Source organism: Emydura macquarii, unplaced genomic scaffold (genome assembly GCF_026122565.2).
Source record: "Emydura macquarii macquarii isolate MOO-44397 ecotype Brisbane River unplaced genomic scaffold, CSIRO-AGI_Emac_v2 contig_967, whole genome shotgun sequence".
Taxonomy (NCBI): domain Eukaryota; kingdom Metazoa; phylum Chordata; order Testudines; family Chelidae; genus Emydura; species Emydura macquarii.
The window spans coordinates 1414013-1436277 of NW_027131104.1; the positions used below are offsets into that span (position 1 = coordinate 1414013).

General features: G+C 42.5%; 1 protein-coding gene across 2 annotated transcripts in view; it reads right to left on the reverse strand.

Moving 5' to 3' along the window:
• DOCK5 (dedicator of cytokinesis 5) overlaps nt 1-12063 on the reverse strand; it is a 113135-nt gene extending 101072 nt beyond the window's left edge. For both annotated transcript variants that reach the window (XM_067543714.1, XM_067543713.1), the window contains exons 1-2: nt 11984-12063; nt 3342-3382 (exon numbers count right to left, since the gene is read on the reverse strand). In XM_067543714.1, coding sequence (XP_067399815.1) covers nt 3342-3382; nt 11984-11993 — 51 coding nt within the window. In that variant the 5' untranslated portion in view covers nt 11994-12063. The remainder of the gene's footprint in view (nt 1-3341; nt 3383-11983) is intronic.
• Nucleotides 12064-22265: the final 10202 nt, after the last annotated feature.

Genomic DNA, 22265 nt, shown 5'->3' on the forward strand with positions numbered 1-22265 from the left:
TTTGAAGCCGTTCCGTGTTTTTTGTATGCTTGATGCTGGCAATCCTGCTAATTACCTCATAATGCAACTGGGGCCAGGACTCTGAGGTAGCACTAACTATCCTCTCTCTCAGGTGCTTGGCCGGCTGGTTCTTGCTCCTATGCTCTGGGTCAAACTGATCACCATATGTGGGGTCTGGAAGGAATTTCTTCTTCTTCCCCCCCCCCCTCCAGATTGGCAGTGACTTTGGGGGAGGAGACAGAGGGAGGTTCACGTTCCTCTGCAATGTGTCACTTGCCAGGATATCTGGGTCTGTCATTCTCCTGCCATTGCAGGGGCCTCCAGCACTGGTACCTCCTATTCTCTGCCTGGGGCACGTAACAGCCTAGTCTCCTGTGGGCGGTCATATTGTGGTCTCATGTCAGTTGTTGGATTTAGTGTGCATGTGCTGGGTGGCGTGGCTGGCCTGTGATATACAGGATGTCAGACCACGTGACCTGGTAGTCCCTTCTGGCCTTAAATTCTATGAATCTATGTAACAGATATTCAGCATAGGCTTGATCCTGGTAGGTACTGATCATTCCCACCTCCACTGGGCCTCACATTCTCTCTGGACAATAAATACCAAATCTTACACAGGAAGTAGATTTTTCTTTTTAAACGAGCTTTCATGAAGCATTAAAATGAAAACTGGAGCTGAATGTTTGATTTACCTCCCATTTCTACTTAACTCAGCATCCGCTTTCTCAACAGCAGCCCGTCTGGTTTCATAAAAATGTCAGGATTCTCCCACCCCCTTTCATATCCCTCTTGGATCAATAATCAAATGCAGAGTTGCTCTTTGCTTCTTCAATTTGTAGCACAACCAAATTTTATCCTCACGCCAAGGAACAAAGCCTGGTAATAAATGACATCTAAATTTCCATTAAAATAGTGCTTTCACACTGTCTGCCCCAGAAAGCTCGAGTCTAAAGGAAAAGCAGAGCAGTTTAAAAGGGTTTCAGATATGCTGATGAATGGCTGTCCAAAGATAAATAGACTCCAAAGCAATTTGCTTTGGCTCCTGGTCTGTTTCTCCCCTGCTGACTGCAGGGGTGTTTGCTCCTGAGAGGTACTGAGAATTGGCAACGCTGGCTGAAGTCAGTGGGAGTGGAAGGCTGCTCACCACTTTGCAGAATGAAGCCCTGGATAGACGTTCAGCATCAAAGGCCATCTCCCACCATGGTAACCAAATGCAAAGGTCACCTTGACCAGATCTCCGGGGTCTTTCCTAACAGGAAGGAGTTCTCTCTCCCACATCATGATGCAACCTTGGAACCACTAGATGGCTCTGGGTGGAGTAGCCTGGTGCCATTGCTCCCAGAATTCAGGGATCTGCACTTGTGTGTATTCACCAGCCTAGCACCCATCTATCACCACATCCTAACTGTGCACAGACATACAGGGCTCTGCAATGCACAGAACTCAAGCATCCCCTGTGGTAAAGGATTGCCGAGCCCTACCCCATTGTGCAGTGGAAGCTCCACTGCAAGCAGGCCCTCTGCACCACAGGATTATTCCCTAAACGAACTGCAGATTTAGGGAACGAGAACTCCCATTAGTGCAGCTTGGATCTCAGCACAACATTACATTTATTTACAAATTAGAGCACAGCCTCGATAAGACCACTTCCCAGCTCCAAATTATGATGAATTTGACAGCTTGAGACTGTCTAGTTAAAACTTGAGACTCTACTTAAAAGTCAATACTGTTGACCAACTCTTGTTAAAATAACTACCTGTTGTGCAATCAGCAGCACAACTATCAACAGAACTAAGCATGATTCACATGAAAGCACAACAGCCTTAAATTAGGTATTTTCATCTATGGAATAGAGCCTTCCTGAGAGCTGAATCTTTAATCCTTTTAATAGACTTTCAAGATATTGGGCAATTGCTTTTATAGACCCAAAGAGAGACTGAGAACCCCTTTGCACACTAGTCAGCGATGGACAGACAAATATTCCAAAGCCGTTGAGAACAGTGATATCCAAACTTTTTAGGAATGGATAAATTCCAAGCTAGGAAGGAAGATCAGATCTTTGGTACTATGCTAAAACCATTAAAATCAGTGGGAATCTCTCTAGTTGCTTCAGTGGGCTTTTGGGTCAGACCCTCAGAAAATGGCAATGGCAAATTTTTGGCTTATGAAAGGAAAGTTTCATTTCTGCCTGCAGCAAAGTTTCTTTTCTCTCTACAGCAATTACATAAAAATGCTCATGTTTAATTTCAAGTTTTAAGTCAAGCAAGCAAATCTAATCCCTGTAATCACAACTATGACTGATGCTTAATGATTACCTGCATCGAAAATGCACATGGGTCTTAGAATTTAAGGACAGCATGGTCCATTGGATAGGATAGTAGAATGGAAGTCAAGACTCCTGGAGTTCTACTCTTACCTCTGCCCCTATTTACTGTGACACCCTTGAAAAGTCACATCCAGTATGTGCCACTCTAATGATACGTTTGTGAAATGCTTTGCGATCTTGCAGATTAGAATCAGGCATGTTAATTTGTCCTAACTGCAAGAATGCTTAAAATTGAGTTATGGAATTTGTCAAGTAGAAAGAACCACAGGACTGCAACTGAAGCTTACAACTATGGATGGAAGAATTTGTTGGGAATACCACAAGAACTCACCCATCCCAAACTTTCATTTTTTCTGCTCTTCTGGACATGAAATCTTACTCTACTTTCATTTCCATGTGGGACCAGAAGTGCAGAAATACAATGAAGGAGGTCACTCTTACAGAAATTCCAGATGGGACCAGGAACAAAGGTGCTGGGATTCTCATGGGAAACCATGTTCTAGTGAGATTTCCACACTGGTTTTGCAAAGTCAAGGGGTTTGGCTAAGATCCAGAGATGCCTGATAACTTTCAGAAGCTTATCCAAGTCAAACCTGAACTCTGGACTTTTGAGAATCACCCATTAGCAGAGACAGCCAATGTTAGAAGGCAGGTACAGGACTCACTGACCAAACAGAGGGCTTGCTATATAGCAGGCCAACTTAAAGGTTGATTCTCCCAGTTCAAGCAATATTCCCTATGCTTAAAATGGGACTTACCAATAGGACCAGCAATACCTGTAGGGTTGCAATGAATTTTTCAAATGCATCCACTGTATATTCTGCCAAGTTAATGATTCTCAAGCATTTGGCTCATGGCTATTCACTTTTATTGCTAGAGAAAAGAATATCCCTATCCAGAGGCAATCATTGTACTAAGGCAGAAATGACCACAAGAATACAGGGCATTATAGTGCTGGATAGGGTCTGGCAAAATTTAACACATAAAAATAGCTATTGAAAATATAATGTCGTACCTTTTTAGATTTATTTCTGAGTGTGTATCCTCTGTACCAACCTGTCAAGGGACAACAGAAATATATGACTCTTCATATATAGGAATTAAACATGCAACGCTGTTAGCAACACACGTTGTTCTTACCACACATAATCCATGAGCCAACTCCTACTGACCTTGCTCACTTCAGATGTCCCATTGACTCCAATGGCACCACCAATGAGAACAAAGCCAGTGGGAATGGGCCCTAAAATAAGGCAGAACATAACAGAAGAATGGCTTTTCCTACCATGACGTGACACAGTAGGCCTGCTTCTTTAGGTGGAACTGTGCTTCAGCAGTTTCAGTATTTATTTCTATTACGGTAGCATTAGGGGCCCCAACTGAGATTGGACCCCCTTTGTGCTAGGGGCTGTACATAAATGTAGCGAGAAAGAGTCCTTGCCCCATAGAGCTGACAGTCTAAAGAGAAGACAGGAAAAGGGATAGAGAACAAAAGTATTATGTCCATTTTACAGATGGTGAACAGAGACGAAATGATGTGCCCAGGGTCACATAGGAAGTCTGTGGAAGAGCTGGGAATTGAATCCTCATCTTTTGACTCCAACTTCACGGCCTTAACCCTAATGCCATCCTTCCTCTCATGTGGGTCTTAACCCCATTCTCTATGTAGATGATGCTTGAGTCTTATGTTTTACACATTCCTTTCCACGCTGCCCATGACCCAATATGAAACCCTTCTTTGACAGAAGGCTGACAGAGAAATTCATAGAGGGTCTTTACTTTTATCAGATGCGGGGGGGGGGGAGGGGGGGGGAGGGAGGGAGGGGGGGAAGGGGAAGACAACACAATATTTGCCCTAGATAAAGATATTATCCTTATTTACTGGCTTTGTGACAAGCTCCAGTGAAGTCTCAGTTACAGAGTAAGAGCAGACCAGAAGTATATCACTTTTAGAAGAACATTTCTTCCCTCTTTAGAACTTGGGGTTCAGCCAACATTTTAATTTCAAGGTGACTGAAAGGCAAAGTGTATAAATGAATTAGTGTATTTTGTCCTGCTGCTCTCAAGTAAGCCTTACTTAGCAATTGGGAAATTATTAAATCACTGCAGAGGAAGGATGGTCTTGTGGTTAAGTTATTGGCCGGAGATCTGCGTTCTTTTCCCAGCTCTAACACAGATGTCTTGGGCAAATCATTTCAGACTGTGTGCCTGTTACCCATCTACAAAATTGAGAATACTACTACTTTCTTTCTCCCACCTTTTGTCCTGTCCAATTGTGGAGATCTCTAGGATCTAATGTAATACAAATAACAACAACAGTGTACTTTCAGTTACAGAAATGGTTTTATTTTAAACATTGACCTGAAGACTATCTCCAGCTGCACATTTCTGCAACAGGATAGGCAAATCTACATTTTCTTAATGGTACGTTGCCCCTAAAACAACTATTCCAAAGGTCAAGAGATTCTTCTTCCTCAGTTTTCATCTTAACTAACTTCTCAACACACAGCTCTTCTACATTTTTGTTGTTGTTGTTGCTGCTGCTTGCACTGAAATTTAGAAGTTACACACAAATGTTGATATTGTCTCTTGGGGAGCTGGAGTGGTATTTATTATCTACATTGCATAAGTGGTGCTCGGAGGTATCAGCACAGACAAGGCTATCGCCCCAAGGAGCTTACGCTCCGATATATGTACAGATAACCAAACTAGCTAAAAAAAAAAAAAAAATCAGCATGAGGGTGGGGGATTAATAGGTGACAAAAAAAGGGAAGAGGGTGAAAAGCAATTGTGGAAGCATTTTTATACTTAGCAGAGAGATAGGCCCCAACCAAAATCCTGGAAGTGGTCACCCTTCCTTTGCCCCCCAAACGTCACAGAAGTTCAGATTTTGCAAGTCTGGTCCATCTCTCTAGCAATTATAAAAATAGTCAAGTTTGCTTACAAAATCCACTGTATTCCAGAAGCTCTGGGGTATGGGGCGAGGTACCACTCCTTCCAATGGATAAAAAGAGGATTATAAATTCAGCATGGTCCAATGGATAAAGTACTGGATTGGGAATGAGGAGGTTTAGATTCTATTCTTTGTTTTGTTAACGGTTCACTGACTGGCCTAGTGCAAGTTATTTATGGCCTGAACCAAAGCCCAGTGAAGTCAATGAGAATCTTTCCAGCAACTTGTTTGCTCTGGCTCAGGTCCTCAACCTCTCTCTGACTCAGTTGTCCCATCTGTACAATGAACATAGTGACATTAAGCCACCTTTCTAAAGCACTTTGCAATTATTGAGTGAAGGGATGTACATTGCATATAATTATTACATAAAGCTATATTCCAGAACAATTTCATGCTCTCTGCTCACCCTGGGACTCCATGAACCCCCTGATCTTTTCAGAATTCTGCTCTCACTTTCAATAAGCTTACTCAAGAGACAAGGCAGGGGAGGTAATATCTTTGATTTGATCACCTTCTGTTGGAGAGAGAGACAAGCATTTGGGCTGTGCAGAGTTCTTCTTTAGGTCTGGGAAAAGAAATCCCAGCATCACAGCAAAACACAAGGTCTCTTTACTATCCAGGGACCAACATGGCTAAAGCCACACTGCATAAAATAACCTTACTCATAATTTGCAGTGAACAAGTGCTTGTGGCAATGGTCATTTATCTGTTTCTTTCTTTTTTCAAATACAAGTCTAGAAGCTTCGGACAAATGGTGGACTAGTTAAGAGTTTACCTCAAGAATTTTTCCCTTTGCAGAGATGACAGCAGATAAATTTTAGGATGAAAAGGAGGATTTTCATGCCAGAGCTAATAGGAAAGGACAGAACATCACTCGCTCACTTTCTCACACACACTTTCTCTCCACAGACATTCATTATTCATTTAGATAGTTGTATTTGAATAAGATAAAAATACTTTTAGAGAGAGAGAGAGAGAGAGAGAGAGAGAGAGAGAGAGAGAAGTCTCTCCCTAAAGTTGATGAAGTACCCTACAATAAAATGAGATATATTGGACTTGTGTCACCCACCACTGAAATGCAGCCATTGCTGGGGTGTGCTATGGCAGGTGTTAAATAGCAAACAAAAACGCCACATAAGTGACAGAAGGTGAAAAGGATACGGGTATCCCTGTTGAAAATGCCACTGAAAAATTAAAGAAGGTAGAATGTTGAAATCTGGTCAAGATAGAGGATTAACAGCGTGAGTGTTAGAAAAAGAGTCATAAAATGTATTTTTACTTCTCATCTGAAAGTTTATATTTATTTATTGTAAATTTACGTTTATTTGCATAGCAGTAGCATCTACAGACCCAAAACAAGACTGGAATTCAGTTGTGCTATACATAGAGACAGACATGGCCCCAAAGATCTTACAAACTAAATAAGTAAAGCAGACAAAGGGGGGGAAAGATACATTACTATGCCCATTTTGCAGATGGGCAACTGATGCCCAGAGATTAAGTGATTCACTCAAGGTTACACAGACACACTGTGGCAGAGTTGGGAATAGACCCGAGAGCTCCTCAGTCCCTGCCCAATTCCTTATCCACAAGATCATCCTTTCTTTCCACTGAAGTGCACCCCACTGAAGGTCACTGTACTGCTCCACAGTGAGAGGGGAAGTCCTTCATTCATCTGTGGCAAACAAAGCAATGTCTGAGACAGAAGCAGAAAGCACAATATAATTTGCACCTGTATGAGGTTTCCTTGGCTGGCCCTCCAAAGCTGAGCGCTCTTTCCCCCTCCATCAATGTTTTTGCAATTTTCAACAGCTGGCAAAAATTACAGGCTATAAAAGAGATTCCATGCAGACTGGAATTTGCAACCCCTTCGGACAGATTCCCAGAGCCCAAGTGAAATCTCACTCTGCAGCAGTCTGCAAAAATACTGCAAGCACAGTTCACCCAGGGGGCAGTGAGAGGATGCACCTGCCAAGCAGGCAGTGTCCCTTTATTACCAATCGATGGATTATGCCGTGTATACCACATTGCACCAATAACAAACATCAACCAGCCAACATTCAGTAAACAACAGGGTAGGTGGTGCCTGGTCTTATCATCAGGGCAGCTAGCTGTTCAATAAAAAACGAGAGCGCACACTTCTGCTGCCAGGTCATCAGATGGAACAATGAAGAAAAATCTTGTTTCACAATTTACAATGGAGTGCCAAATCCGAGACCCTCCGACTGTCTAAACTGCATATTTCCAAGATGGGAGCACATGTGTTTCCTTTAGAAGGGAGGAGATTCTAAGGAGACTGCCTCTGTCCAGATGTTTCAGGTTTAATGAATAAGCCATCCTGTGTTAAGACCTGCTTACAGGCAGAGCAAGGCACAACAGAAGGCCTTTAAGATTAATCTCAGCGTAGGCAACGAAGCAACCACTGGCAATGATTTAAACCTTGTCTACGCAGAGGATCTGCCCTCACTGCAGGCGATTGTGTAGCTTTACCAGTACAAACCTCTAGTGTAGACAGCCAAAGCTGCTGTAAGCCACAGTTGGCATTGTTTTGGTTTCAATAAATAGCGCCCTGCCTACATTAGGGGGTTGTGTAACCCATTGGTGAGTGTGTATTACAAGTCCCCCTCTGTGCTGATCCAGTCTGTTACAGCCCCTGCACAGACAGCGTGCGCTCTTTAGCTCAAGCTGTAGCCGCTCGTACCATACTATCAGCTCTGGAGGGCCCGGTTCAAACCCCAGTGTATCAGCCAAGATAGTGACCCTCACGCTTGCACATTTGCGTTACCCTGGTGCCTGTGACTGGACAAAACCCCTCCTGTGGACAAGGCCACAAGCTAACCCGGAAATCTCAGATGTATTACTGTGGCTGTCCAGCTGGATTCTACCACTGTAGGAAAAGGGAATCCTTCACAGTAACCCAGTTCGGCCATCATTGGGATTTCTAAATTGTTATTTCATATACCCATTTAGGAAAGGGGCAAAGAACATTTAAACCAAAGAGCTGGACTTAAGGGCCTGATCCAAAGGTCAGTGAAATGAACAGAAGACTTTCCATCCACTCCAGTGGCCCTTGACTCCAGGATTCCTAGTTTGCAAGACCAGAAGGGACCACTGTGATCATCTAGTCTGAACTCCTGTGTAGCACAGGCCAATACACTTCCCAAAATAATTCCTAAGGCACATATGTAGAAAATCACCCAATCTTGATTTTAAAAAGGTCCGTGATGCACAATCGACCATGACCCTGGGTAAACAGCTCCAAAGGAAGAGACCCACCCAGAGTAGCCAACAGTCTAGTGATTGGGGCACTCACTTAGGACTCTGCTGAATTCAGAGCAGGGAGTTAAACCAGACTTTCCTGCATCACTAGTAAGTGCCCAAACCATCAGGCTATTCTGGGGTCCCTACATTCAGTTCCTAAAGGCATGAATGGCACTAAAAAAAGTGGAGCTGAGGCCAGGGGTTTTTCTTTGCCATCCAGAGAGGGAGTTGAGATTATCTTGAGTTTAAGCCAACTTCCAGTGGAGCCCTACCTGCAATTTAAAACTGCCCTCGCCCATCGGAGCACCCCGAGGGAGGGAAATCACACTATGTCTACTCTGCTGCAGGTGTTGCCTATCACTCTAGTATCTAAGCACTGTCCCGCCTTTAGGGTCAATTGCCCCTTGAGGCATAGAGACCAGATGAGTGCAGGGCATTTTACAGGGAACGGATACCTCCCTGGTAGAGATTCTGGCCCATGTATGAGCTTCCATCCTTTTTTTTTTTTTTTTTTTTAAATGACTGACAATGACTTCTCTCTTATGGGTGAAATTCACCGCCTGGCAGACATCCCTCACAAGGCCTTATACACCATTTAGCCTTCTCAAGCAGAGCTTAATGATAATTAGGGCCTTACTGTATAGGCCTTCTGTCTAGGGTGAACAGCACCTAGGCTCTTTGATCTGAGACAACTGCCATCTAGTTCATTTCATAGTTCCCTGTCTTTCACAGGCCTCCTCCTATCTAGACTTGCTTAGCTTTGTCAGTATTATGACTCCAGTCAGGTGAGATTAAGATAACATTTATTGTTAACAAAGAAGCCAAGTGTGAGCTTCCACCTTGCTGCCGTGTAGCTGAGGAACAAACTGTGCATTTCAGCTCTTTCCGACAGAGTGGAGCCAGACAGATGGAGAATACAAAGAGCTCTAAAGGTATGGTTGCCCAAGCACATTCGCCACACAGACAAGGAGAGACTACAGCCCTGCTTCAATCCCTTAAACAAGGACCCGGGGAACCAACATTAGGAGTAAAAATGAGGCATGTTTCTGGATGAGTGACAGAGGAGAAAAAAGACATTTGCAGGTAAAACTGCCTCGTGTATGTTCTGGTAATTCACGAAAAGCCCTCACCAGGGCTAATTGGAAAACAAGAATTCCATTTAATGAAAAATGTTGGCGTTTCAACATTTGTTTCCATTTCGAAGTGGCGTGAAACTAAGATTTTTTTTTAAATTATTCATTTATTTATTTATTTTTGCAAAAAAAAAAAAACAAAAACAAAAACAAAAACAAAAAAACAGGACCCAGGGACTTGAACTTGAGCATCCCAAACCTCAGGTGAATGCCATAACCAGCAGACTACAGAGACAGTCTCTGACTCTCTCTCAATGTCTTGCATTGGAGCTGTTCCACTTTGCATAAATAATTAAATATTCATGGACTCTGTAGCCTGGATGTAGAGCAATCACCTAGGATGTGAGAGCTCCAGGTTCAAGTCCTCCTCCTTTGTCTGATTCAGAGCAGCCCATCAGATAGGAACTGGAGATGTAAATAATACACCCCAGAGAAAAATCTTTATAGGGCAGAGATGCCTTTCTGGGGAAGCCATCATCCTGGTAAAATGGAACATGAAGCTTGTGCACCTATATAAAGCCAGTGAAAGGTAGATAACACAAGTGAAACACAGTGAAAGGTAGATAACACGAGGACTAATTTACTTTACTTGACAACGGCCGTATCAATGGATAGCTAAGGAGGAAACTGAACAACAGCTTTGTTAAAAAATGCCATTTTTAGAATGTACAAGATACATCCAGCTTCACAAATAAAGGCTGTTATTAACTTTGAGCCTCTCTGTCCTCTTTGCAACATCAACTCATAAGTTGGCTCTATTGCTTATTAAACTCTTTCTTACAAACACACTCCTCCTCTACCACACACACAATTACTGTAAACATACACATCAGCAGCAGAATCTGCTTGGACATGTAGGATCTGGGTGGCCAGCTGTTTCCAGTGTCAAGGTCAAAAGAAGTGGAAAGAGACCAACTTACTAATAGCAAATTGCTAAGCAAGCAACTTGCCTTGCTCAATGGAAATACCAAAGAGGAGAGTTGAACATGTTCCCCCCCTCCCCCTCAAATTGATGCTGTTTGTGGAAGTTTGATGACAATTTAAATTCATGAAAGGCCTTTTTGCTTTTGGAGAGAATAGAGATATAAAATGGAGTTATGGGTAGTGTATTCTTCATAGTATTTAAGTACCTCTATTCTGTTCCCCACAGAAAAGCATTAGACAACCCAGTTTAATAGCTAAATCTGCAAGACTTAAGTATTAATTTTCATTTGCACCAGCTTTAAAGCCGTTTTTTTACTAGCTAGTGTTGTGCTGTACAGAACGTCCTTCCATTTAAAAGGGACAAATAACCAGCAAGTATTGCATGGTAACACCAGGAACTCAGAGATGATGGGAGTCATGTAAAAGCCTATATAATCAATTCAACAGTTTAGCTAACTGTGCAGTTATACTCCACAAAGTGACTTAAGAAAGATATCGTGGCGTTCTGGAACTGCTCTCCCTCAAGGGCTCTCAGTTCAGTTCACAAGTCAAAAAATGATGATTTTTGTAACTGGCAGATTTGGAAACCGCACCTTGGATCTGAAAATCCACTACATCGTAACTGGTAAGAAAGATCCTGCAACTGGAACTTGTTTGCACAGGATGTTACAGTGCAGCAAGCCTGGCTTTGAATTTACAGCGCACTAGCCTGCCATCCAATAATGTCCCATATAGATAAGGTCTTAGCTTTCTTGGTGTGCGAGGCAGAACAGAATCTAGCTTGCATTCACATAATGCTGGATGCACTCGCTCTCCAAGAGAAGAATGTGTAAAATTCTTTCCATGTGTCAATACGGCAGGCAGACGTAACTCAAAGAGACACAGGAAAAGAGATTTGGAGTAAGAAACCATCGTTATTACACAGCAATTTTCCCAAACATCTCCACACATTACGCATGAAGACATTTAATTTAGAGAAACGTAGCACATGATGAAAACTCACATGCCAAAGGGAGTAATACGCCTCGTATTTTATGAGTTGAGAATAACCTCAACTCCTTCAAAACTAGAGACAGGCCTGAGCAAATTTCTTCAGATGGGGAAAGTTTGGATGCATACCTCAAAACTGTTCCCTCTTTTTAATGGGCCGAACACCATCAGACTTTAATTGGAAGTTTGGATCTGGGTCCAAGCCTTGTAACCTAATACAGCTGGTCAGAAACTGGCAAATACTTTCCACAAGCAAATTTCAGAAGCAACAACAACAAAAAATGTTCCCCTAAATTTTTCACTGAAATTTTCTTGTTTTGGGGGATACAATTTTAAAAACTTGCTTTCAGAGATTTAAACTTTTACAAAGTAGAAAGGAGGTGGTCTGGGACTTACCTTCATACATCTCCAATATGTGAACAGTATCACCAACCTGCAAGGAGAGCTCTACATCCTGGACAGCATCATAATTGTAGATTGCTAGATGGGAGGGGAGAGAGAGAGAGATGAAAAAAATATAATTGTGTGGGAAGTGAAGTGGTGCAGGAGAGCAGGAGGGAATCAGATGTTGCGAGCTAATGTTTTGCAATTTGCTCAACACTTTGGAAGAGCACGACAAATGATTTTATGACTAGCCAGGTATTCTGAGTGTAACAGACTGTGTCACATCCTCCTCCAGCAGCAGGTCGATCCACTCAAGAATAAGAACATACTCCTGTTACTAGCTACCTGGAGTGGCAAGAGCTCTGTGCTGCGAGGCAAAAGAGCCTGTGTTCAAATCCTGCTAATGACCCAGGCAGGGGAAGGGAAGTCGTTACACAAGCACTGGTCCTGGACCAATTATATGATAAATACCCTTTTCTATTAACTCTTCAGAAAGCTAGCGGGAGAGCAAGTTTGTCAAGCACACACAAAACTAAAATTTTCCATTTCAGGGGCAATTCTCATGCTCCACATCAGTTGCCTGAGCCAGCTGCCACAGAGCGCGGCTGCTCCACCGTGGTGCAGCACGACTATTGCACCACAAGAGTTGCTGGTGTCTGATTGTGGAGCATGTTAACAAGCAAACTTGTGATTCACTGGGAGCCACATCTCTAACAAAAACAATGCCAATGCAAATATTGTCACTGGGTTTCAATGGGAACAGGATCAAGCCCCAAGCCAGCAGTCCCTACACTAGCCTTGCTCTGCAGTTTTCTCAAGTTAGCACTGTAGCTGGGCAAAGCCCTCATGACGGGCAGGCACTGAGGCCTTCTCTAGATTAGAAAGTTGCACTGTTGTAACTTTGAATTGGCTTTTAATTGATAAAACAAAATAAGAGTGCCTAAATAGCTTTACACACCATCGTAAACTACACTGGTTTAAATTCACACCTTAAGTTATAGCGGTGCAGCTTTATCATTTTAGACTCAAATCTAAACATTCCTTCATTGCTCTCAGTTATTTTTTGACTTGTTATTCCCTAAGGAACTGCAGAGGTGAAGTGCAGAAGCAGTGAAAGGGAAGTACACTGCATTTTCAACTCGGCAAATGTTGCCAGCTGACTCTAACAAATTGGTTCATACTTCAGAGGGTTTGTATGTGAAAGACGCCCTTGAAAAAAAAATTTTTTTTTTAAGTCTTCAATTGCTGCATCAGGAAATTCACAATATCAAATGCCTATCGTTTCCGTCAGGGCAAAGTATATTACTTCCTGGCTTGGAGCCAATATAAACAAATGACTGTGGCTTACCACACCGGAAATTATCATGCACACTAACTTTCTTTAAAATATTGTAGCTATAAATAATCAGAAAGGAGTCGGCAGGTTATGTGAATTTCCTGCAGCATCTAAAATAGGCATTTGTACATAAACATTTATTTTCTTATGCCGCTTTGTTAGTGTTCAGAGATACTGGGCCAAATTCACACCTGGTGTAACTCCAATGACTGCAGTGGTGTCACACCTAGGATGTGTTTAGCCTACTACATTATTAGGGGGAGACTTTCAAGTGACTAAGGTTTTTTCCCCCCGGCACAGAATCAGAGACACAAAGGCCAGAAGTGACCACTGTGGTCATGTAGTCTGACTTCCTGCATAATGCAGGCTATAGAACTACCCGAAACAATTACTACAGCAGATCTTTTAGAAAAAACATCCTATCTTGCTTTTAAAACTGCTATAATGGAGAATCTACCACGGCCCTTGGTACATTGTTCCAAAGGTTAACTATCCTCACTGATGAAAATTTATGCCGTATTTCCAGATTGAATTTGTCTAGCTTCAACTTCCAACTGGCTTTTAATGGGACCTGTACACCTAAATCCCTAAGCTGCTTAAATCTTCCCCCTAGGTGTTTAGACCAAGTTTTTCAAAAGTAACTAGTGATTTTGGATGCCCAACTCCCCCTAAAAACCCTATATAACTAAAAATGCAGTCTATATGCTGCAGGAAAAACAGGCACAACATTTACTAGCAGAGATGCATAGCAAATGACAGCAGGAAACAACCTAGATCTTAACCCTCACACCCTGCAAATTCCCTTGATCAGGTTCAGAAACCCAGATACGAAAGAAACATAGACAGCGTTAGTCACACCAAGCAGCTTGAACTCCTTTGGAAAGAAAAGGATGGTTCACCAAGCAGATCCGAACCTTGTATCAAATACTATCTGTGTATTTACACGTTGAGATCACAAAATAATTTTGGGGAGGAGGGGTGTGTGTGTGTGTGTGTGTGTGTGTGTGTGTGTGTGTGTGTGTGTGTGTGTGTGTGTGTGTGTGTGTGTGTGTGTGTGTGTGTGTGTGTGTGTGTAAGAACGGCCAAAATTATAGTTAGTTAAGTAAAAAACAAAACCAACAAACAAGTTTTCTGCCTAATAGGCTAAGTACTTCTGAAACTTTTCATAAAAGTACTGTACACTACCCTGACTGAAGGAACTGCCTGCTGTCATGCCATCCAGTGCAGGAGATCTGCCAGATCATTAAAGCCAGGAAGGATAGACCCAGGCCAGTATTTGGATGGGGCTGCTCCAAAGCATCCCAAGGTGCAGCAGGAAGCGGGGCGGATGATTCAGGTGCATATAATTCTTGCCTATGAGTCACTGCTGAACAGATGTTCCAGCAGGTAGTGCTTGGTGACACAGGGCTACTAGAAGTGCCATTCTTCAGATGTGATGTAAAACCAAGCGCCAAACGGTCTGTGCTCATTAACAACCCCATAGCACTTTCACAAAATTAGAAGATTAAACTCTGGCATCCAAGCCAAATTCTAACTTGTCTAATTATATTCTGCCTGCTGAAATTCCTCCTGCAGTTTAATTGGATGCTCCTTCCCTGTCTATCTTACATTGCTGTTAATGTTGTGCAACATTCCACCTCAAAGGTGGCTGCTTTTCAGTGAAGGGAATGAAGTGATTCCAACATATAATTTTTAAATACTTTGGGCTTCTTTGGGACAAAAAAAAAAAAAAAAAAAAAGCATGATAATGCAAGTCACTATTTCTCCATAAGAAACCGCTTTAGCTTCCAACAAAAGCAGTCTGAGATGCCGAGCGTGTAACAGAGAAGTGGGCGGGCTCTACACAATCCTTCTCTCTAATATTTGGTTTGAAAATTTTCTCCATTAAAAAGCATAGTTGGAGGAGAAGGGGGGCAAAAACAGCAAGACTCCTTCCTTCTATACAGGGGGGAATATTTCAAACCCCAACAGATAATGGCCTTGAGCAAAAGAAACATACTTCTGTCACGATTCATTCAAGATAGACAACATCTTGTTTTGTTCGACTGAATTAAACAAGAACACAATCACTGTATATATAAAATCTCCTGCCCATCGCTTATTTGCAAGGTTACGAAAGACAAATTGCTGGCGTATTTTTCCTGGGAGCTTTACTGTTTGCAACTAATGTGTCTTATTCCTTGGAGCCAGCCGCATCCAAGATAGGCCATCTACAACTATTTAAGCTGTTTGGACTTTTTATTGTGTGTTTAAACTGACCTTTTTGGGACTTAAAAGAAAAAGCAATCTGCACACACCGAAGAAACATGTTGTTGGCACGAAGACATAAAAATCCTTCATGTGCAACTTAAAAGTGCACCAAGGAAAAAGACTTTTGCCCCCAAAACTGCAGGCATGTTTGAAGTTAAATTTGCCTTCCTTCTCAGTAAACGTCAGTGGGGTTCTTTGCACTCTGGAACTTGGAAGCTTAGAAGAGCTGTTCTTTTCCTTTGTTTTCGCTAATGAAAATGGTTGTGCAAAACTAACCTTGAAGTCCAGCAAGTTTAATCTGAGCTGAGAGTCACAAAAGAAAGTATTAGCCATTAGAGAGAGAGAGAGAAATTGGGCTTGTTCTAACAACCACATTCTTTTTAGCATAATTATTAGCAGTGCACCACTTTGTTTCATTTACATGAGAATAAGGAGGTCACCAGATTTGATTAAGAGCAGGTATTTAATTTAAGACAATACTTTTTCAGCTATGTGTAGCCAGCCTGTGGAATTCATTAACAGGGAAGGTCAAAGGGGCAAACACTGCAGCTGGATTTAAGAGGACAATGGATAATTTTATGACCAACAACAGCAGCTGTAGTTATATAAGCTAAGATAATGGAAGACAAATCTCATGCTTCAGGGCAAAATCTGATTCCTTGCAGGCATCAGGAAGGAATTCCATTTCTCACATACACAATATTGCACAATTGGCTGTGTGTGCCCGGATTAGGAGCTGCTTTCTTCTGAAGCTTCATACATTGATCATCCCTGGAGACAGGATACAGGACTAATCCATGCAGTCAAAGGAGATAGCCCTGGATAAATACTGGCTCTCCAGGATAGCCAGGCTCTGAACTGTAGCCACAAATGCGCTGGAAGTCGGTGCAGTCTACCCAGAATGCGCACAAAGCTTGACAAGGGTGGGTACATGATGGTATTACAGCTGGGCAGGAATGGTATATTTGAGGGGAGGAATGCGTTTGGTTTTACTTACACTCCATTGTGTGCTTGGGCTACAAGATGAAACATATTACAGTCCGGATCTCCAAAGCACCAACCAGTGGGACTTAAAAGATCAAGTATCACCAGTCACACAGGTGGGGAAGAAAACCCAAAGAAGAACACACACAAAAAACCCCCAAACCCAGTGCCTCGCTTTGTACCACACTGTGTCCAAGAGGACTGGCGAAGACTTACTTTGCCACATTAACATCACAACAGCTTGTCAATCCCTGGCATGCCCTTGCTTCCACTAAAATTCAAATGGAACTTTGTCATTGCTTTCAATGCCAGCAGGATTAGGATCGTTCTGCCAGTTCTATATATGCCAGATCAACAATGCTCATTTACAGAAACGATGACAATCCAGTCAACTGCAATACCACATAGTAACCAGCTTTGCACCAAAGACTGATATGTGCCTAGACAAGTATTACTTTGTGTTTATGTAGTGCCTTTCACATGAGGATCTCAAACACACTTTACAACAGTGGGTGTTATTCTCTCTTCTACAGATGTGGAAATTGAGGCAGAGCAGTTGAAGGACATGGGCAGGTAATCTGTAGCAGAGCTGCAAAAGAAAACCAGGACCCCTAACTCACTCCTGGTCCTGTTTTAACCACTAACCCACCACAGCCTCTCACCCACTGTGGATAAAATGTTCTTAAAGAAACTAAATTTAGCCAAAGCATCTGGAAATAAAATTTATGGAGGCATGAACTTTCACGTATCAATCTGTGTATAATCCAAAGCAGAACAAAACAGTCTTGTTACCCAATCATTTGATTAAGCATGTTTAAACTGTAGATTATTTGGTTGCAAAAATGCAGCCACTGCAAGATCCATTATCTATCTCCTCCCCCACCGTTAAGAGAACAGGATAACAGCTTCCAAACAACACACCCTGTTTCTCATAAGGCATTTCTGCCCTAATCACTATCTCATAAGAGAAGGCAGCGTCTTGCTGTCTCTGAACAAAGAATCACATTCAGGGCCCTTGCACAGAGCAGCCCTAGCCCTCATTACATCTTTCAACCGAAGAGTCACAAACTATTGTCTGGAAAGAGAACTATGCGCTTTATGTTGCAGTGACCATGTAGCTAGAGTTGGCATTTGCACTTGAGAACCCCATTTGGAGAGCACTTGGTATGTTGTCTGTTGCCAAGATGTAGCCAAAAAACAGTGGCTTCATTTAAAAAACAAGGAATTGCCCAAGGAGCCAATTCTTAACAGGGACAAAGCCTGTTTGATGTTTGGAGGAAAATCTTCTGAAACTGCCCAGGCATTTATGGTTGGAGGAGTGGGGAGAAATAGATAAAGAGCATCGTTAAGAGTTGTATGTCAGATTTTTTTTTTTTGTGGGAGAAGCACATCAGCTGGATTTTTATGCTAAAATCATCAGCCATGAAATAGTTAACAATGCTGACATTCAAGGCCGCATTTCTGCAAAGTAGTTCTGCACTTTCTTCGCTTTAAGCAAGTAGTTCCATTGACTTGAACTGGACTACTCACATGCTTAAACGCTTCGCTCAAATGCCACCATTAAGTTTCAGAGTTAAACTGCTAAGCTAAAAGGCTAGTTCACAACCTCTCTCAGACTTATTGTTTCAAGCTGGCTTTAAACTCTGAAAAACACTGCATGTATTCTTACACTTGAATCACATTTGGTAGGTTTTCTTTACAATTTTAAGCAACAGATTCCAGACTCCGAAGCAAGTGGTGTTTCTGAGGCAAATTCTCTGGCTGTGGAATCAGGGAGTACAACTGGCCCTACATAACAGCATCCGTTCAGAAACCAAGAAGAACTCAGGATCTGATCCAAAGCCCACTGATGTTAATGGGAGCCCTTCCATCAATCAGCTCTTTGAGAAGCACAGCTAAGTGGACTCAAAACTGATTATACAGGAAAACATAATATAAACACTATCTTTTCATGTCTAAAATGTTCAGGCTTATTATCTTCCCCTCAATTATTTACTGCCAAGTGTTTTCTGTTGTTGTTATTTTATTTATTTGTAAATAACAACGTAGTGCCTAGGATCGCTAGTCATGGACCAGGACCTTATTGTGCCAGGTGCTGTACAAACACAGAACAAAAAGACAGTCCCTTTTAATGCTACGGTCTCTTACTGAAAACAATGGGTCAGATTTTCATCTCAGTTACACTGATATAAATCTGGAGTAATGCCACTGACTTTACTGGATTCTACATATTTACTCTGGTATCAATGGGAGCAAAGTCTGGGCCATGAGGTGTAATTCTGGTATTACTGGACACTCCAAAGCTCAAGTGATTTTCACCAGTTTATGTGACGTTTATGAATACAGTCACTATGCGTACAGTTAGCACAGTGATCAAATCAGAGAGAATTCTTTAAATCCCTCTTATTCTGCCACTAAATGCATGTTTTAAGCAGCTCAAAGGCTTGTCCAAACAAAAGAACTTTACAATCACAGCCCCTTTCCCTCCCCCTCATAACTATGCCATGAGAACAGAGAGCCAAGAGAATCCATTGTAGGGAAACAGCCAAAAAACAAAACCACAAGTATAAACAGACAGTAGTTACTGTAACTGCACTTACACTGCGGCATTCGCACAGATACACTGGATGATATCCTGGCCCCACTGAAATTCCCATTGACTTCAACGGAGCCAGAATTTCCCCACTAACTACAGAGTTGAATCATTTCAGAGATCATAAGGTTTATGATCATCTAGTCCGACCGCCTGCAGAACACAAGCCAGAGAGTTGGAGCCAGTAATTCTTCCAACTTCAGCTTGCTGTGTGGTTTGAATTTTGGCTAGTATAATGTGCACAATCAGCTGGGCTGAATTCTACCCAGGTTTGCACCCTTCTAATCTCCAGTGACTTTGGTGGGATTGGGAGAGCCAGAATAAAACCCAGCAGCTTTTATGCTCATAGTTGACTTGGCTCCGCAGCGCTGGATTGATGGTGCCAGAATACCCGCAACACACGCAGCCAGCAGATCTTCAGAGTAAGAAGATGCCTTAGAATACAAAGCAACTGCTAGACTGGATCAGACCCGAGGTCCATGTAGCCCAATATCCTGTCTCTGACAATGGCCAGCATCGGATCCCTCAGAGTAAGGTGTAAGAAACCTCACAGCAGGCAGATGTGAGATAATCCGCTCCCCTTTCCTCCAGATCTCATTTTGATCTAGATAGAGACAGGCTTGAGGCCTGAAAACACGAGATTTAATCTCCCTTCCAAAATCTTTGTCGTCATATAATTACTCTAGATATTCCTGATACCCCTTGAAATGCCTGATCCTTTTTTGAATCTTGCCAAATTCTTGGCCTCAATGATGCTCAGCAGAAGGTGAAAACAGGCCTACGAGACTGAAGTCTCCTTTTCACTCCGAGAGGTGGTCACTTCAGGACAGGAACGATACACATTGGCAGGATGGTATACAGCAGCATGCATGGTCAATGCCCACAGCATGCTTGTTCTGATGATAAACAAAGGACTTCAGACCCTACGACTATCAAGCTGGCATTTTTGATAAGCTCACAAATTCACAAAATACACGCCACGAGTGTTTCTTTATTCATTTATCATCAGAGGCATCCGATTCCTCTCTCGTCCCTGACACAGTGAACTTTCCTGCAAACACAATACAAGATCTAACTGTTCCTTCTGGACAGCTCTCCCTCTTATCTATCCTAGGCATGGCACCTAGATCCCAGCATGACAGGTGGTTTATAGAACAGATTAGGGAAAGTGTGCTATTGTGTTTGCAAGGTGCTTTGCCCCACCACCCTCCCCATGCCCTGCAGGGCTATTTCACTTCTTTGAAATCTGAGCAGCAACACCCAACTTGAAAGGTATTAATCTCCAAAAATATGTTAAACCCTAGTGATTTACTTTAGATCAGTCATTCTAACCCACAATATGATCTCTCTTCCATTGCCACATGATCATGGAAATCAACAGGAGTTTGGCCAGTGTCTTTAATGGAATCAGAATCTGGCTTCTGGTCAATTTCTCCACCTAGCTTGCTGTTGTCCAAGCTAAATCAGCATCAATCTTAAAATACTAAGCAGCTCTTTGGCTTTCAGGAGACTGTAGGGAGAACAAGAAAGAGACCAGAGGAAATATATCAATTTTGAATTCTGCAGTGTTAAATATACACATTAGAGGTTAAGGCTCAGATTTTCAAGATGTGATCTTCGATTTTGAACATCTGTTTGTGAATGTCCACCCTGAGACACCCTGAGAACAATTTTCCAACACCCACAGCTCCAACTGAATTCCATGGAAGCTACAGGTGCTCAGCACTTTCTTTAAAATCAGACTCTCAGTGTCTCACAAATTAGACACCCAAAAATGTAAGGCACTTAATGGCCATTTCTGCAAACTTGGCTGCAGTTGTGTCATTCTTGCTCGGCTGCACAAAACGTAAAAGTGACATTTACTTTCAAAATTAATTTTTCCATTAGATTTTTTCTAAAAACCACCCTGTGATAAACTGGATGTTCAGTAAGTCGCAACTTGAACTTTCTCGCCTCTTTCAAGAGAATTAAGCGAACTAGCCGGTGACTTTGAATGACAGTCCTAATTCTCACTGGGCAACACAGCAAAGAAAATAAAAAAGGACACAGGAAATTTGGAATCAGCTAGATGTGAGCTACAAGTGTTCTCGCCTAATGAGTTTCCACTGTAGGCAAACTTTGTTCTTAATCCCAGTAGGACTGTGGTCTGGTCAATAAAGCATCAGGCCATGAAATCTATTCCAAGTTTTAATACCGTCTCACTATGGGCTTGTCTTTACTGCACAATTAACTCAAATTATAACTGGAGTGTTGCCCCTAACCCATGCCCTGTCCCCACAGAGAAGGCCCTTAACTCAACATGGTGGAGCCACTGGGGCTCAACTCAAGTGGGCTGGCCCTAGAGGGAGCATAGTTTAAAAAGCTTGATTTAGCTGCTAGCTTGACTATTCAGTAGTGCTGATGCAGGCTAGCACCACTTATGTCCCACTAATCCTCCAATGCCTTCCCACAATTCCCCCCATATATATATGCCGATAAAGAACAGACAAGTTATCCCACTATGCACTGAGAGAGGATTAATAAAGCGGCTCAGTTTACCGTGGCAAAAAGCAGCATGCCCCCAGACATCTTAGTGCCACACACAAGTGAGTACAGCATCAGTGGGGAAACAGCAGCTCGAGTTCAGCTACCTTGACAGATGTAACTCGAGTGTAGGTAGTGCAGAAACGCGGCAGTGAAGACGTACCTTGTGTTGCCTCAGGCACATCGCTTGGAGAAACTGAGGCATGGATTGCCCATCTGTAAGATGGCGTTGGTAACTGCCTCCCCTCATAGAGTGGGCAGCTGCAGGGCTTCATTGATTCATGTTTGCAAAGGGATGAAAAAAGGTTATACTGGGGCAGAGGTGCTATTCCATAATGGGACCTACGATTACACATTTCTATAAGGCCTTTCATCCCAATGCACTTTTACACATTATCTACCTACAGCTAATTAGACAAACGGAGCAGAGCACAACAGCAGTGGAGAGAGAGATGGGGAAATTTTAGCCAGAACAATGAGGCAAACACAACTGCTTTTATGGCCAGTGCCAAAGAGAATTTCAATGCCTACCCAGAATATCAGTTTTTAAAGTTACCTGAAAGAACCCCACATGGTACTATTTTATCAGCATGATGGAAGGAGGGATC